This window comes from Cucumis melo, chromosome 8, assembly GCF_025177605.1.
Source record: "Cucumis melo cultivar AY chromosome 8, USDA_Cmelo_AY_1.0, whole genome shotgun sequence".
Taxonomy (NCBI): domain Eukaryota; kingdom Viridiplantae; phylum Streptophyta; class Magnoliopsida; order Cucurbitales; family Cucurbitaceae; genus Cucumis; species Cucumis melo.
This window is the reverse complement of record NC_066864.1, coordinates 24,214,212-24,233,678: the sequence shown is the minus strand read 5'-3', so window position 1 is coordinate 24,233,678 and position 19,467 is coordinate 24,214,212. Positions and strand designations below refer to the sequence as shown.

General features: G+C 34.4%; 1 protein-coding gene across 2 annotated transcripts; it reads right to left on the bottom strand.

Moving 5' to 3' along the window:
* Positions 1–1,786: 1,786 nt before the first annotated feature.
* LOC103486008 (nuclear intron maturase 4, mitochondrial) lies at positions 1,787–8,960 on the bottom strand. 2 transcript variants are annotated; one of them, XR_536972.3, is made up of 4 exons: positions 8,780–8,960; positions 6,285–6,403; positions 3,195–6,001; positions 1,787–3,101 (listed from the first exon to the last, which is right to left on the bottom strand). XR_536972.3 is itself a non-coding variant. In XM_008443797.3 (3 exons), exons 2-3 carry the CDS (start codon positions 6,391–6,393, stop codon positions 3,705–3,707), a joined length of 2,406 nt encoding a protein of 801 aa, XP_008442019.2. In that variant the 5' UTR covers positions 6,394–6,403; positions 8,780–8,960; the 3' UTR covers positions 1,787–3,704. The 2 variants fall into 2 exon arrangements, 1 of the variants encoding a protein (XP_008442019.2); XM_008443797.3 differs by having other exon boundaries at positions 1,787–6,001.
* Positions 8,961–19,467: the final 10,507 nt, after the last annotated feature.

Genomic DNA, 19,467 nt, shown 5'->3' with positions numbered 1-19,467 from the left:
GCCTTCTCAAATATCTTTCCCGTCTGTTGGCTCTTCGTTGGCCTTAGCAATGGTCATAAGGGGTTCTTAAACTTTTGCTGATACGTCAATATTTTCATTAGTATCAAATTTTCATGAGTTGATCGTAAAAAAAATCGTGAAAAGGCAATAAAATCTAACATAATTTAAAATATTAAATATTTGAAGTATATAATGTTTATTAACTGATTTAAATAATTAATTTGAACTTTTTATGTTGATCGGTTTCTCTAAAAAATTTCATCAATAATGATATTTTATCGATATTCTTTTTTTTTTTTTTATCAATATTTTAAAATTGAACACACAAAATTTGTTCCAGGTTCGAGTCCGTTGGTTTGACTTGTAAGTTTGAGTTATGCTTGATCAAATGATTAACTCATGTTTACCAAAGTGGAGTCCTATGAACTACCAAAAGAACATTGTCATTTAGTATTAGTTTTTCTTTGCTTTGGAAGATTTTTTTTTTTTTTTTGATCTTTTGGATCTATTTATTCATTCCGTCCTTATATTTCTAAACGTTATTATAAGTTATATTTTATAATACTTAAGTTCTTGATGTTATTTCAATTTAAGTTTTGATATTTTCTTCTCTATCAAAGTTTTTCACTTAAAAACATAAACTTTTGAAAAATCTTAAAGTTAAAGTTATAACATTTTCAAACTTACGAAATAATTGAGTTAAAACTCAAAACTTAATGACTTAAATTTTAACATTTTGAAACTTGACCCAAAAAAAAATAAAAACAAACGTAATTAAGGCTTCGTAGAAATATCGAAACGATAATTTTAAAAAATCATTAAAATGTCGATAAATATCTTTTAAAAGAATTATGAAAACAAAAAATTCAAGAAATAAATTTAATAAATAACCACTTTACATAAATTAACATATTTTAGTTATTATATTTATATCAAGATGTATGTTTCGTAAATTTCTCAACAATACAATGGAAATATTGATTTATCCCTCATATCGATGTCAAACTCATCAAAATGTGAAGATATCAGTAGAAATATGAATAAAATTTAATACTATAGATATCTTCTTTATATATTTTAATATAGATATTGTTTTTGTTTCATAAGAATAATTGGTCGGCAAAAACTACATATTTATCAGGATTTGCAGAAGTGAAAACACAGCTTTGAGTATCATAATAAACCAGAAATAACTAAACAAAATGTCACCCATTGCATTAAATTCTATCTGCCTTTCAATTCATTTAGGCTGCCAGAGCATCTTACTCCACCAATTTATCACCAAAATCCTTGAAGGAGGGCAAGGAAAAGCACAAGGTGCAAAGGACAAAATTATTGTATTTCCTTAAAGATAGATAGCTTTAATGACAAACGGGAAAATTGAGTAATGTGGCTAAACACCTTAGTGTACATAAAATTGTTTGTTGAATAAAAAAGATACACGAGGCCACAAAAGATGTGAATGTAGAAAGCCTTTAAATGGTTATGAGAAATATGTAATTGAAAAAAGAGGGATGAGGTGACTACAAAAGAATACTCTTTCAACATCGTTTAACCACATATTAACACCAACATCATATGTTTTATTTGTCTTATTAAGCACATAAAATTTACAGATACAATGGTTAGTTTTTCTTTTTCTTAAAAAACATTTTTTTAGTAAGGAATAGGGCATCAAACCAACTTCAAAAGAAGATCATGTCAATTATTGTTGAGCTAAAATTACTTTGGCTACAAGTACAATAACTTTGAAGTAGATAAATATTCTTCAATCAATCAAGGGAGGGAAAAGAATACTCCTACTTAGCTTCGATTAACTCAATCCTTTGAATTGCTTAAGTTGAGTTGAGTACAAATAAGGCCCCCTTGGGGTATTTATAGACTCACATAGCCGACATTAGGGCATTGAGGTCGATAATGGCTTCTTCTATAACCATCTCAATAAGTTTTAGCCCTTACATTAAGCCCTAGAACATTCTAGACCTTTCATGACATTTCTAGACCGTTGTAGATACGAGATCAACGTTAAAAGTACCATCATGGAATATTCCAACGCTGCCTAGTATCATCCCGCACGTTCCAATGCCTTCTTGAGTGGTTTGAATGCTTCTAGCACATTTTGATACTGTCTCGAGCCTTCTAGAGCCTTTCAAGATTGTTTAGGCCATGGATGGGCTACAGCACAACCATGGCGTGCTGGCCCTTCTAAAGCCTTCGAGAGATTTGCAGAGGCTTCTAGGGGCATCTAATGCATAGGTGCGCACGTAAGGTGCCGCAGGCGTTTGAGACTTGTGTGCGCTGGGCTGGGCACACGATGTCACGCACGACTGTAGGGCATGCACGTTGGGCGTGCATGTCTAGTATGCACGAGGTAGTACACATGTCATGGCACAGGAAGGGAGCATGCTATGTGTATGCGCGAGGTGGCACTCATGTTATGGGTCTGTGTTTGGTGCGCATGCCATGCATCTGCAAACATGGGCAGTCATCTGGGTTGAGCATGTGCTTGTGTGTGCACATGTCTGGACTGCCACCTAGCCATGCGCACATGACTGTGCGCGAGTGTTGTGCATGAAGAATTAGAAAGATGTGTGTCTTGACATGCATATGGGTTGTCTTGACACGCATAGGTGCCATGCACTAATGGGCATCTGAGCATGCCTATGGAGCTATGCGTCTTGACACGCATATGGGTTGTCATGGGCATCTATCTTGGCACTTGCGAGGCTTGGCTACCTTGGATGGGCAAACGCCAGTGTCATGTGCATGTGTCTTAGCCATACATGAGCTATCAAGATAAAACATTGGGGTCCTCTTTGACTTTGCTAAAGGAGCCTTGGGCACTATTTTGGTGCAACTTTTGTGGTCATTTTTGTAGGACGTGACACTATGCTTGCATATGTGACCTGCCAAACCTCTTAAAGACTCGCTGCAAAAAGTTTAGTTTGTAGTACTCCTAGGCTACTCATCGATTTATCATATAAAAAGACGTAGCATGTCAACTACATTAGAAAGATGTGCTAGACTATGTAGATTAGGATCAATATAGATTGAAGTAAATTTGATCCCACAAGTAGAAGACTCCTGAATTTGTTGAGCACCTATTGGACACAAAATGAGACATCTATTAGAAACTTTTAAATTTTCGTAGACTTAATAGACGTAAACCTCAAAAATTAAACTTATAATCAAACCTTTGTATTTTTACAAGAGGCACGTATCTAACTGTCATGTTTAATAGAATGTCCTCTCAGCTCCTGACATAACACGCCTATACTTCATTTCAATTCTCACCTTGAAGCACATGGTATAACGACCATCACTTTGTCTTTGATAATCTCGATGATATATCAGTTGGCATGTACTCCTCTGTGTTCAAATGTTCATATCCCCATACTAATATTCTCCATCCGTGCAATTGAAAAGGTTTCCAAGATATCGATATAAACATCACCCATTCAACTGAATGTTGTTCTAACCATTCTCACATTGGGTTGTTCCAGCCTGGTCCTCACATTGGTTTTAACAATGTTCAATCAGCGCAACATTCCAATTAGGATTTCAGAAACCATTGAGACCAGAAAATCAGTATGCTAGCGCAAATTATGGACCATGAAGGCTCAGTCATGACATTTCTCTTAGCAAATCTTATCCCAGCAAGTAATTTAGAAGTTAAATGAGATCATAAGCAGAACAAAAACAATTCACTTCCATGCACCAAAGTCAACAGATTGCAAAGAAATGCGACCCAAATACAAATCCGCCAAATGTTGTTTGCATAACCCAAATCGTCGTTTGTTCAAGCTAGGATGAATGGAACTCGAGAATCCAGTCTTCCATCCCGGAAACTTTTGTCTCTCCATGACATGAAGAGTATAAACACTTGGTGCAGGAGCCAAACAGCCAACGACAAAACAATTGCAAGGACGAGATCGGCTGACCATTCTAGCAAGAGATAGCAAACACAAACCACTATATGAAATTCCATAATTTAGTGCCTCATCATGGTCTAAAACATGGGTATCTGTTGACTTCTCTTTTCCTTGCTCTATTTCAGGAGAGGAGTAAATCTTACTCAGTTCTGAGTCAAATTTTTTTTCTATTTCACTTTCGTGTATCCGGTGCTTTGCTGCTAGCGTTCGGATACAAGATTTCCTAACTTGATCGAAAATTAAGAATAACTCGCTGAAGTTAGAAGATTTGTTGTACCATCTAAACCAACGACGAGATACTCCTAAAAACCAGTCAATAATTTGAGTGTTATCTTGTAAGATGAGGAAAGGAGAGGAGCATGGATGTCCTTTATTTGTGACTAATCTATATCGAAAAAGTCGTTTTCTGATAGAATTGACAGGTGCTATAATCTCAGTTATGAAAGTAGGTTTGACAGAAGGATCATAATTTGGTAAAAGAGCAAGAGTAGAAGCTGTCTCAGAAGAAATGTATTCTTCCACACGCCTTTGGAATTCATAAAAGGAATCTCGAAGTTCAAAAGGAAGAGAAGGTTCCACTGCATGCTTAGATAAGATTTTTTCTTCACTCTCTGCAGCTCTTGCATTTAGATCTTGCATCCAAATTTTCAATAGAACCTTGTACCAGTGATCAGTTTCCATTCCAGGTTTACGAAAACTGGAAATTTGATTCAAAGAGCTATTTTTAGCTAAATGCTTGATCTCAGACTCTTTAACCTTCTTCAAACCATGAGCGAGCCATTTCTTTCCCAACCACACTGTCCAAGATTTCCAAGTCTCCTGCTTTTGTAAACCAAATAGCTCAACTTTTTCCTTCAACTTGTGGATGGACTTCACAGCAGGACTTTCCTGCACACTTCGTCTGACCAAACAACCAAGAAAACGAATTCCATGAGTCTCACATGATACCATTTCCTCTTCATGGTTAACGTCCAAATGCAAAGTCTTCTGCATGAAATCAAAAATCTCAGACCTAAAACTAAGAGCAACATCTTTAGAACCCGATACTGCTAAAAAGATTTCATCCATATAGCGACAACAGTATACTCTTATCTTGTCTTTCTCCTCACCTGGATAATCAGAACTATTTCCTTTCAATTGTCTCCTAAACCAACTCCGCAGCTTTGATTGTGACCCATCTTGACCAGTATTACCATACTCATTAATAGCCTCGTATTTCATAGATAATCTGAAAAATTCTTGGTCAAAGAGGTTTAGATAAATGTTTGTTAATATAGGAGACAGAACTCCCTCTTGTGGAAGACCGTGACCTTTTGGGAAACTCCCAAACTCCAAATTCAGTGCCCCAGCCAAATGTATACTTCTGATAACAGCAAATAATTTGGGGTCCTCGATCTTGTCCTCCATTACTGTAATGAGTTTAGCCATCACAAGGTCATCCATCTTTTTGCTTAAGTCAACTGTGAACCACCAATCAGGATCTTTTATCTCTTTTTTGATGTACTTCAATGCTGTTGAGTGTCCTCTTCCACTTCGACAACCATGAGATATCTTGGAAAAATGTGGCCTAAACACACACTCCAAAACTATCCTAATGGCTTCCTGAAGAACCTTCAATTTTATCTTTGGTAAAATTAGTACTTCTTTTCTCGAACTTAATATGGAGAAAGTATTGGTATTGACATCAAAATTACCATGAGAAAGCTCTTCGGCCATAGATTCAAATGAGATCAAACAATCATTCGACTTAATGTCAACATTTGAGTTAATTCTAATACAGTCGTAAGCATTCTGAAGAGTATTGGGGCAGGCAATTACATTCCCCATCAAGTCCAAAAACTTCCCATTCAAATATTGTGCCTTCACCCTCTCCTTAATCTGAATTTCAAGTGATCTCTTAAGTTCCATTCGAGTCTTTGATCTTCTCAGATCAACATCAAGAGATTCTTCAACAAGCGAGGCCAAGTTCATGGCCAGTTTCATTTTCTCCATTCCCTTGTCAATTTCATCATCAGCACGGGCAAGAGTTGAATAATTTTCGGAACTTTGAACTATTTGAAAACACTTTCCTGCCAAAAGTAATAAAGGTCCACAGACAATCACGTACAAGTCACATAATTTACCAGATGTTAGAAGAAATATACAAATAAAATGTCTGATTTTAAAACTTTTAAACGGATTATTCAACAAGAAAGTAAAGATCAATTGCAGAAGAGAAGGTTCGTTGCATCATTGCATTCTATAAAATTCGGAACATCACAAAGAATAAAATCAAACATTTCATACCATGAACACTGAAAAAATGAACTAGAAAATCTAACCAAGGAGCAGCTGAGTAGATTGGATGTTTACCAATGTCAGAAACAAAGGATGAATTGACAATGCAAACATTTACACTTTGCGAATTTGAAAAGTTCCGCTTGTTGATCTTGCAAAATCTTCGAAGCCCCCCAAATTGCATTTTTGCTGAACTGTAGAGAACATCGAGAAAAAAACATCAGAAATGCAATTCAGAACTTTGCCAAATACGAGCAGATTAAACAATCAGAATTTGCCATTAACCCTGATTGCTTCAGTTCTTGTCAACCAAGAGGATCGATGAAATCTCTCGTAACTATAAAAATTAATAAAAGGAGAAGAAGACAGAATAACACACTTGTTGAATCTTTACGAGAAGGGAACCAGAACTCTTTCTATTTAAAAATGACTAAGTGTGACTTTCAAACTAAAAATCACCTTAAAGAGTGTCTTAACTCTCTTCAAAATGCCTACGTGTGCCTTTCAAACTCAAAACCAAGCACAAAATATCCAAAAAAAGTGTTTAAGTGACACTTTTTAACTAAAAAACAAGTTAAAAAATGTTTAAATGGCACTTTAACTCAAAAAACAAGTTAAAAAGTGTTTAAGTGGCACTTCAACTCAAACAAACAAGTTAAAAAGGGTTTAAGTAGCATTTTAAATGTCAAACAAGTTAAAAAATGTCTAAGTAGCACTTAAACTCTCAAAAGAAATTAAAACTACTCAAGTGAGACCTGGAAACTAAAAACCAATTAAAAATCACCTTTTAAATGTCCTAAATCTCAAAACATCTTACAAATCTCCAAGTCTACCTTCCTAACTCAAAACCAACCCCAAAATCTCTAAAAAATGGTCTAAGTGGCACTTCTAACTCTCAAAACAAATTAAAACTACTCAAATGTGACTTTCAAAATAAAAACCAACTAAAAGTCACCTAAAAAGTGTCTCAACTCTTAACTCTCAAAAGTACAAAATGTTCAAGTGTACCTTCCTAACTCAATGCCAAACACAGAATCTCTATAAAGGGTCAATCTTGACACTTCAACTATCAAAACAAGTTAAAAATGCCTAAATGTGACGTTCAAACTAACAATCACCTTAAAAGTGTCTTAACTCTCAAAACAACTTCAAAATGTCTAAGTGTTCCTTCTAAACTCAAAATCAACTACAAAGTATCTAAAGAGTGTCTAAGTAACACTTTAACTGTCAGAACAAGTTAAAACTACCTAAGTATGACTTAAAACTCAAACCTACAAAATATATGTAGGATAGCCACAACATATTATAACTCAAGCATACAATAAGTATGAAATATATGCATGATTGACTACCGTAGTTGCAGGATAGTCACAACATAATACATCTCAAGCATACAATAAATATGAAATACATACATGATTGGTTATCGCAGCGGAAGGATAACCGCACATAATATCAGTGTCAACCTTAAAGGCTTCCTAAAAGTGTGAAATATCAATATACTCTAAAAACAAATTAAAAAAGTGTCTAAGTAACACTTTAAATCCCAATACAAGTCAAAACTCCCTAAATGTAAATTTCAAACTAAAAACCAACTAAATCACCTACAAATTGTCTTGACTCTCAAAACAAGTTTCAAAATGGCTAAGTGCACCTTCCAAACTCGAAACCAAACACAAATTCTCTAAAAAGTGTCTAAGTGGTATTTTAACTCTCAATACAAGTTAAAAAGTGTCTTGGACTTTCAAACTAAAAATCACCTAAAATGTGTCTTAACCCTCAAAACAACTTACGAATAATTAAGTGTGACTATCAAACTCAAAATCAACTATAGAATCTATCAAGAGTTACAGTTTAAGTCTCAAAACAATTTAAAATACTTAAGTATTAATTCAAACTCTACCAACATACAAAGTTCACTAAAAGTGAGAATCAAATCTCAAGATAGCTTTCAAATGTGTAAGTGAAACGTTTTACTCTCAAACCAACCTAAAAAGTATCCAAGAAGTGCCTAAATGTGACTTTTAAACTCATAACCACCTACAAATTACAACTCTAAGTGTGACACTTTCACTACTAAAGCAACTTTAAAATGATCATTGTGTCTATCAAACTCAAATCTAAGATGCTTACTAAATACTTACTAAATACAATTTTTCAAAATATAGTAAGCCCTACCTCAAGCATTATTACTTGATATATTATGACTAAAGAAATAGGTAGTGGCCAACATGGTCATCATAAACAACATCATGAAAAAGAATAAAAAGAATAAAAAGCCTAATTGAAACCAACATGTCATAAGATTAATAAACAATGTCCAATTAATTTAAATAAGTGAGTGAGATTAAGAAAGGCTACAATGGTTTCCAAAATGACTAGTCAACTGGGACAAATGAAACAAACTAAATCCAAAGTTTACTCATCCACTCTCTTCCTTTTGTTAAAGTGTTCCACTGCAACTTTCAAAATCTCCAAAAAAAATTGAAACATAACATAATCATTTGGTGTTTTCTTCGTGAATGGAAGACACCACTTTCAAAGGCAAAGGGAGATTTGAAACCACTTACAAAGACAAAGGCCAAGATTGGAGGCGCGCGGCGCACGACGGCGGCTGGAGGCGTGCGACGGCGGTTGGTAGCGCGGCGACGACGGCGGCCGGTGGATGCTTTTCGCGTGGAGACAAAATCGGAGGAAGAGAGATGAGAGAAAGAAAGAATTTTGTAGGAATGGCGAAATTAAAAAAAAAAAAGTGGTTTTTTTAGGAAGGGGGAAATAGGGGAATTTTCCTTTGCAAAAAAAAAAAAACAAGAAAGAAACAGGGGAATTCTTGAAAAAAAAGATTATTTTTTATTTTTTATTTTTTGGTAGGATGGGAAAAATAGGGGTTTTCAGAAAGTGGGGAAAAATAAGTAAGAATAAAGTTTTTTTAAAAAAATATGGGTTAAAAGCTTTTTCCCCACCTAAATTAGGTCGGCAAATTTTAAAACATTTACCCATAGAGGGAGTGGCCAAATACTAAATTAAACGTACTAAAAATCCAACTTAAAAATTGTATATATTTTCGTCAGTAAAAACGAGGATGTGAGTGGACACAACATAACTTTACCCACATTTTTTTACGTTGACATAAAAACTATTGACAAAGACCAAAATTTTTGTTATATATAAAGCTTTTGGATGAGCTAGTAAGATGATCAGTTGCACATGAATTCAGGATCCAAGGTTTTCCTACCATCGATACTAATAAGATTGAATGATTGCGAGTTACTTGATTGTGCAATGGCTGCAAGTGAAGATGTACCGGGATTACTAGAATTAAGGTTGGTGGGGCACCGACAGAATCACTCATAAAGGTCATATCATAGTTGTACTTATCATTCGGCGAGCCTATCTTACTATTCGGTGATTGGGTATGTAACTTCCAACAATTCTCTTTTGTATGCCACGATTTCTTGCAATGTTCACATATCGAGACAGGTTTTCCATTCTACTAGTCACTGTCATAAATGGACTTTGCATCGAAGGTAGCAGAATAAATAGATGAAAAAGCAGTTATGGTGTTCATTGCACTCATATGATCTTCTTCTAAACGAACTTTTGAGCACACCTCCATTAAGAACGAGATAAGTCTTTCACCAAGTATTCTACCATGAACAAAGTTGAATTTGGAAATCAAACCAGCAAAGAAATCATACACAGGGTCAACCTCCTCTGTTCTGGAGTATTGAACACCTTCGCAAGGACATCCATGGACAATTTCTCTACATAATACATTTCCTGCCAGATTAAAGATAATTTATTAAAGTAGGATGTAATGTCCATAGTCCCTTGCTTGCACTCATGAACATATTTTCGTAAAGTGTAGAGGCAAAAAGTATTCTGGTGCTTCGAGTATAATTTCCGAACAGTTATCTCAAATGTCTTGGGTTGTAGCAGCATACAATAATGGTTTTCCAATTTGTGGTTCTATATTATTAATTAACATGTATCGAAGAAGAGAGTCCTTCCCCTTTCAAATTCATTCTTGAGGATCTCCCGACCTAGGTTTCTATATCTCCCCTATCAAATACCAAAATTTATGTCATCCCTTAAGAGTCATATTTGTCATGCCCTACCCCAAATGTCATGCCCTACCCCAAATGTCACTCCTTACAACCTGGTAAAGGCGTACTGCCTAGATACTTAACGTGTATCACACCGCGTGATAAACGTTGAACGTTTAGTAAGCGAAACAACTTCTTAAATCAATCTTAACGTAAAACTCCAACTTTGAACTCAAGAGATATTCACAACATAACACAGCGAAAATAACAACCAAACTCACTTAACTTAGCTTTACTTAAGCTCTTTAACTACCAAGCGATAAACACATACAAAGCAGCAGAATACAAAGTAAACAACTTCAAGTAACTGATAAACGTGACATCTTTTATTACTCGGACCAATGCTTTACAATTTCACTTTCTTTACTCCCTTAGTACAAAGACAAATCTTGATCTTGAACGCCTTGCCAAACTCTCACAAAGTTGAGATGCGGCTCCTTCTGCTTGCGTACAAGGCTTCTATAAATATAATAATTTTCCTATTACATGCAAATACGATATAAAAGGACACATCTTGCTTGCTCAGCTTCTACGCGTAGCAACTCATCATACCTTTCTTTACTTGGCCTCAACGCCTAAACACTTAGGGAAAGGGAACTCAACACGTAAGCCAAATCTTAGTACGTGAGAGTTTAGAAATACCTTTTGGGGAATATAATACAGTCACATAAATTCATTTTCATTTTCACAAACACGGGTTCTTAGTGCCTCATTTCATAAATCATGTAAATCACACATTAGTTTCCTCTTATTCATTTCCACCAAGAACATGAACCATTCGCTACGCATAGACTACTGGGATTCACTCTCGCCAGCACTCTATGTTTAGACTACTGTGATGTTCACTCCATCCACAGCAATTGAGAATTTTCTTGATTCATTTCTCATTGCACAAGTCGTCCACACAATGCCTTTACACATTATGTGCACACCACATAATAGCTGCTCAATTGATAGGGATAAGACTAATGGTTTACTTGCACACAAGCATCACAATCATCACATAAATTATCAATAGTTTTCTCTTTTCAAGTAACAACATCAATAGTAACACAACAATATATAGATATACAAAATGGGTTATGCATAACTACAGACTAAAAAAGAATACTTTCAAAACACATATTTTCTTTATGAAAGTCATTTGCAAAATACTTCTTTTATTTTTATGAAAGCCACTCACAAAATGTCACATCCTATACCAAATTACTAAACACAACTAACTTAAATAAATACCATGCAACGAAAATAAAATCAGTAAACTTCTCTTATTAACTCAAACCGAACAATTTCTACAATAGTACATGACATGATACAAATTTTCACAACAAAATTTAACAAAGAAATTCCAAAGGCCTTCACAAACTTCAGCCCTCAACAATCATTTAGGTTCCTAGTCTGATTGTGTAGCTTCTTGATCGATCATTTAGCCCTAATTGCTTACCCTTTCAAACACGATCGTTTAGCATCCTCAACGATTACTTACCTTTCTAAACCTAGGGAGGAAAAAATTAAAACGAATGTCAAAAGACTTAATGAGTGATGTTTTTGAAAACCTTTTGGGAATACAATTCATAAAATATTTCCATTTCATTACACAAGCTCAACGCTTTCTTTTCATTAATCACAGTAAGAATATGAACCATCCCTCACATAGACTACTACGATGTCCTTTCACAATCATCAGCAAGCAAGCGGCCATGTGGTCCTTTCACCTTATGGTTTCCTTTACTCATTACGTGTACATAATTAATTAGCTCATTGATAGGAAGAAGACTAATGGTTTGAATACAATTTAACATTCATTTAAAACACATAAAACTTCACATAAGCTTTCATTTGAAATCTCTTTGTAAACATTCATGTATGAAATATGATTACAAATCAGCATGAGTTTAGAAGAAAGCTTTAAAAATCTATAAACATTTTTGGAAACTCACTCACACTATAAACTTCCTTTCTCAGAATGTCCAGCCCTCTTCTGCAACGCGTCCAATCTCTTAGCTTTTCTTAACAAAATTTTAGAATAATCATTTCCTTTTTGTCATCTTCTCTTATTTATATTAATCTTAAGTTGGATTAGTCATTCCTTAAACTCTTATAATTTTGCCAACTCCTACTTAATTAAATTCTGAGTCTTTGCATGCCATGACACCAAGAATCCACTTCACAAATCTAATATTTAACCCTGATCGAGAATCTCATTAAATCTCCTACATGATTGGTTAGCATTCTACACAATTGTTTAGCCTCTTGTACGACCGTTCACTCCCCTTGCATGATCGTTTATCCATTTAAATGATTGTTTCCTTCTTATACGATCATCTAGCTTTTCTTATACAATCGTCTAATGCCCTACATTATCGTTTAAGTGTTCTTAAATGATCGTGTAACTAAATTACCTCCTTTTCAAGAAAGAGTCTCACACAAAATGCTTAGTTTTCTTTCTTTCAGAGCACCTAGCTCACTTCTTCTTCTTGCCTAGCTTCTTCAGCAAACAGTTCAACTCTTAGCTCTTCCTTTGCAACTTAACAGGATAACCACAACCTCTTTGATCCCTTCGATCTTATTTATACTAATCCTTTGGCTCGGTTAATCACCCTTAAACTCTCTTTATCCATAAATTCCTACTTATAACTTTACATGTGTCAAAGTACAGTTCCTCAGGCCATGCAACCAATCTAAGCTCAATACGTAGCCAGTTGTCAACTCAAGATTAGACATTCCCTTGAAATGCTAACCTTATCTTCTTGGGAGGCTAAACTCTTCCTCGCATACTTCTTCTCTCGACAAACTACAAATGTCCACTTCTTTTTCTTGACTTCACTTTGCGTTACCACAACGGAACATCTACTTCTCTTGCAATAAAATGTCTACTTCCCAACCACAACACTTAGACAAAAGCTTTCACCCCGTGTCGCCTTTCCTTAAAACGAAACCTTCTTTGTGAAACACCTCTTATTTACACTTAGCCAAAATAATCCTTTCATCAAAGATCCTCTTTGACGAAAGGATTATTAACCTTCTTCGTGAAATGACTTTTCTATTTTGGATCTAGGCCTCACAATCTTAATGGATTGAGACCAAGAGAAGTAATTCTGACCATTTAGTTTCTCCCCTGTAATTAAACTTGCATTTCTCATGGCAACTGAACTATAGAAACAACTAGTAGTATTTAATGTAGGGAATAATATTACCAGATTCTCTGAATACATCAGTAAGGTTGATGGAATAAGAGAACTCATGAAGAGGGAAGCAACTAGATCTGCCTCTATAGTAAAGTACATAATAGTTCTTTAAACTCTCACGTTAGACTAGAACAGTTATCCATTATCGCCCTACTTGGTAAAGAGGAATTAATCTGGTTATCTTATACCAAACAAAATGTTTAATTCAATTCAATTAAAAAAACATGGACATTTGTAAAACTAGAGAATCCCAAAATTTCAATCAATCTACGAAACTAAAGAGGGCACGAATACCTTGCCTGAAGCATTATGATATGTGGAGATCATTCCAATATAGGCTCTTACTTTTCCTATAACGAGAGTAGTTTCTTTTAATGAAAACAACTTTAATTATAAAGGCATACATGTTAGGGCTAGAATAGACCAAACATTTTGTACTTAACATTTTCTCCATGTATCCCATTTACTCAATAAATTTATATTTTTACAAGAAATATGAATCTAGACATCGATACAAGTTCAATGTAACAAAAATTGCTTAAATTGGAGCTAAAACAAGTGAGAACGGACCAAAACAAGTTCAATGACGACATTTCCGTAAATAAGATGTCCGCCCCTAGCCTGCAATTTTCACTTCAAAAATCGATTTCCTTGTACAAAATTCTCTCTGCCATCAATAAAAACTCTATTTTTCTCCAAGATTCTACAATTTCTTCATCAATTGTTGGCAAAATTCTTCTTGAATTGCTTGGCTAAGGTAACTCTTCAAGAGAAATCGGAGTAGAAAACCGACCTAGTCAAGTTATACTAAGGGAAACTGACAACCGATGTCCAAGAACGATTTTCGATCGGCCGAACCGCGGGTTGGTTTCAGTTTTCTTGCTAGTTTTTCCTTGTTTTTAAGACCTTAATGGCCTATTTAGCTGACAACCTTTCTTTTACTTCAAATATTTATATTATATTTATTTATATAATGTAATATTAAACAATATTTATATTACATTTATATATATATATATATATATATATATAATATTTTAGATTCGATCAATTTCGGGTAACAAGGCAGTCGATTTTGATCAGAATTTTGAAACCTTTTAATTAAACCGACCACCGATCGCATTTTTAATAAAACCGACCTCGGGTGTCGGTTTGGTCGATTTCGATCATTCTGATTGATTTTTCGAGTGTTGATGCTCACCCCTAATTGAGTTATTTTTTTTAAAGTATATTAATTATTAACTTAAAATACTTAAATTTGTTTAAAACACATTTTAATAACTAAAATTTCATAAAACGCAAATGAAACTTAAATGTTAAATATCAAAATTCAACATATCGATTACAAACTTAAAAAAAACTTAATAATAATATGTATGAATTATAGTATTTATAAGTTGTAATATATATTTTAATAATATTAGAAATTCAGGTTGGATTGAGTCAACCCGTATTTTTTAAAATGTAACCCGAACGACCCAACCCAACTCGAAAAAAACATTAAAAAATCAACCCAACCCAACCGAAAATGAAAACTAACCCAACAAAACCTTTATAATTTGGGTTGGATAGTTCGAGTTGTTTGGGTTGTTGGGTAATTTGAACACTCCTAGTTGCAAGTGTGCTAAACACATAGTTGAGAAATAGATGTTGATAAAATCCTCTCTTGTTTCTTTTGTTTAAAATTGATCCTAGAATTAATTTTTCATGTAAACTTGCTTCATTGATCTTGATGGGAGTAGTGGCTTCATATTTTAACTAGTCTTGATTTGATAACTCTTGATTATAACGCATTTTTAGTTCTTATGCGAAAATTGCTAAATTGGAAACACTTAGAATGGCAACTATAAACCGTCAAACATTTTAAATTTTTGTTCTTATGATTCCAAGTTGTTTATGACATTTTTAATGATTTTTGACAGTTTTTAGTTCTTATGCGAAAATTGTTTGAGTTTATGACATTTGTAGGGGTGACATTTTAAATAATGATTCCAAGTTGTTTATGACATTTTAAAACCGTTGAGAAAGCTGTTGTTCATGACATTTCAAAACCGTCAAACATTTTTCTATTTTTGTAATTGTAATTTATTTATATTTTTGTTCCTGTATTATGCTCCCATTGGTCCTGTATAGTGGTCCAACAATTGTTCCATTTTAAGTACATATAAACGACAATATTCATCAAATGGCAACTCAACATCATCTATTCATATCATTTTCAAAACTTTACATGATATTAGCAATCAGATCACTCTCACCCGTACAAATCAAAGGACAATCTCTCGCGAACAGAAGTTCATAATACACTCAAGATTAAGACTAAGTTACCCAGGTCATTCTAATGAAATAGAAACCCAACTAGTTAATGGAGTTATATTTAGTGATTATTATTTCGTGGTCTGGTCTTATGCAAACTCATTGCATAGGATACTCTCACTTGCATGTCGCATACATGAACACATTGGATCAATGTGTTTGTATTAAATACAGAGTGAGTCGTATCCACAACGTTACCAGGATAAGGTACTCAACCTTAACCTTATATTATAGACCCTTTAAGCTGATCTTGAACATTGATCCCCATATGTCTCTATATATTGTTCAAGACTCATCAAACAACTTAGGATTGTTAGTTTATTGAATTTAGGTTATTAAGACAAAACTAATAATATAATAAATAACACTTATTGAAATTATAATAATAAAACACTTTATTAATAACGGTAAATGGATTATATTTACTATCTACGAGTTTTAGGACATAAAACCCAACAAGAGGGTCGTTTCAATACTTTACACGTGTCTTCTTACCAACTCGCCACATCATGCATCCAACCCAAACTTGACACGTGGGCTATTTGTTAGTGGCGATTGGACTTTCACACCTTATCTCTTTGGAAAGCCAAACACTTAAATAGTCTGACCCTCTTATCTTCTCGAGAAGTAGCAGACATTTATATCCTCTCAACGAGTGATCAAGTCATCTTGACAAGACACTTTTTTGCCTATATTCTTAGGCGTAGGCACTTCTTTTTCTCATTGCATCACTTGCCTTCTTGCAATTGAACTTAAACTTAAGCACATATTCTCGTGTTGCTTCCTCCCTTTTTCATACTTTCTCGCAGGATGTCCTATACTCTTCTTCACTCAAACCTCCTTTTTTCGGGTCAAGGCCTCATGTGTATTCCTAGTCATTAGCCCTTTATTGTGTTGGCCATACGCAATCAAGACCTCACATTTAAGGCACTAAGAGGTGTTCGTCTTACTTCAAAGATAGTTAACTACTCTCTATCGCATCAAAGCTTACCGCATAGCTTAACCGTGTATAACGTGGAGACCTTCCTTTACACCTTCTTAACACAAGTTAGTTCACTTTTCACTCTTATCCCACTTCTTTCCACCTTTACAAAATCCTTAGTGTAGATATTAGGTCTAGTACATATATATACTTTTACGTTATACTGTATAGATATTGTTTACTGTCTAGATAAAAAATAATCTTTATAACTAAGGTTTGATGGGAATTCCCTGAGTACGACCTTGGCTTACCTAGGAAACCTATCGTTTCGCTTATACATGGGCAAGCGATAGAAAAACTTGTACTACACGTTTATCATCTGTCAATCAACAACACATTGGTAGGAAACACTTTTTATAGCATGATCTTATTGTAATCGCCTATTAAGTCAACTACTTAGAGCTTACACGATATAATCATGAACAAATGTTGCACACACGATCACATTACAAGCAGTAGAATTAAAAATGTAAAAAAATTTAATATTGTAATGAAAAATTAATGAATATTAACAATATAAAAGTAATATTTTAAAAATATATAAAAAATTATTATTAACAAAAATTTAAGAGTCTTCACTTAATTTTGGAAATATAAAAAGAAAAATATTGTACACCTTGACGAAAACAAAAACGCAGATCCTTAATGCTTTAACGAAAATGAAAACGCGTAGCTCTAATCCCTTAACAAAAATGTTCAAATGAAAACATTTACACATTGCCTCAACCTGTGACGAAAACGTTTATAATCCCTTGTCGCTTCGTTTTGTAGGACCATCCACCGATGTCCTCCACTTACCTCATCTCTTTTGGTGCTGCCGCTATCCTCTAGTGTCGCACAGTTGCCGCCTCTAACTCTTCCAGTATGCCCATTAAATTTTCTACGTTTATAAAAAAATTAATTATCATCAGCGCCCAAACTCTTCCAGACACTACTTCTGATGCATTGTCATCGAATGTTCATGAATTTCTCCTTACTTTCTGTAATGCCCCCAAAATAAGGAAATTTATTAATTAGATATTTTTTGGAAAATATTTAATTAATTATTTGAAATTTGGAACTTTTGGTAGAAAGATTTGATTTAAGTGAATTGTGATTGGTGGATCTATATTTGGTGAAGTTGAGAGAATTGTATGCATGCATGCATGTGCATGCATGTATGTATGGATGGATGTATGCATGGATGTATGTATGGATGTATGTATGTATGTATGGATGGATGCATGCATGGATGCATGCATGTATGTATGAATGTATGGATGCATGTATGTATGTATGTATGGATGTATGTATGTATGGATGCATGTATGTATGTATGGATGTATGGATGTATGTATGCATGCATGTATGTATGTATGCATGCATGGATGTATGTATGTATGTATGTATGTATGTATGTATGTAGATGTATGTATGTATGGATGTATGTATGTATGTATGTATGGATGGATGCATGCATGGATGCATGCATGTATGGATGTATGAATGCATGTATGTATGTATGCATGGATGTATGGATGCATGTATGGATGCATGTATGTATGCATGTATGTATGCATGTATGGATGTATGTATGGATGTATGTATGGATGCATGTATGTATGTATGAATGGATGCATGTATGTATGCATGTATGTATGCATACATAGATGCATGCATGCATGTATGTAGATGCATGCATGTATGTATGTATGTATGTATGTATGTATGTAGATGCATGCATGTATGTATGCATGTATGTATGTATGAGAATAATTATATTATTGGAATAATATAATTATTTGAGAAAAGATATAATTTATTTGGGAGAAAATAATAAAAGAAGATAAAAGTGATGATTTGATAGGAAGAGTTATTGAAGAGAAAGAATATATGAGTTTAAAAAGGAAATTTGGTTGTAAATGAAGATTGAGAAGATTTTCAATTTTGTTTTGAAATAAGGAAAATAAGAAAAGAAAATAATAATAATAATTTTAATTATTATTATTTCCATTAAATAGGCTCCTTGGTAAATGTGAAATTTCACTATTCATCTTCTTCATCCAAAAGAAACCCTAGTGCAAATGCTAGCTGTCACCATCTCCTTCGTGTTGCACGTCGTCCCTTCGTTCATGATCCAAGCCATCGAAGCCAACCCCTATGTTCGCAAGCCGTCGCACATAGGTCCTCCGTCTTGCGTGATCTCTGCCACCACGCTCTCTTCCACGTTGATCGTCTCGTGCACTGATCAGTAGCCATCGTTGACTAACGTTTGAAGAGCCATCGTTCGAATGTCATCTCCTCCAATGTCTCCAATCCAGCCAACATTCGCGAACCACTATCCGAGCAACTTCTAGCCTTAGGTCCAAGTCATGCAACCTGAGCTGCACGCGAGTCGTCCTCAGTGTCTGAGCTATACGCGAGCCGCTCCCTATCTTCCAAGCCGTACATGATCCGATCCCTTTAGCTAAGCTACAAGCTTGTATTTTGGTCTTTTCCTTTTTTTTTTGTAAGTATTTAATGGGTTTTGGGTAATACCCATGAGATATTAATTTTCGACCATAAATAACTTAATTTTAGATTAAAGTGAGTTATTTTTTTCATGAAGGCCGGTTACCTCTAATTGGAAGAACTGAGAACTTTGATTTCTCCCAAATCAAGGTTGAATTAGAATTCAACCTCAACTT

Bases quoted from the DNA above. Each gene is read 5' to 3' on its own strand.
- LOC103486008 (XM_008443797.3), bottom strand. From the start codon at position 6,393: ATGCAATTTGGGGGGCTTCGAAGATTTTGCAAGATCAACAAGCGGAAC. The intron at 6,002-6,284 runs GTAAACATCCAA...TACTTTTGGCAG, and splicing joins ATCCTTTGTTTCTGACATTG to GAAAGTGTTTTCAAATAGTT.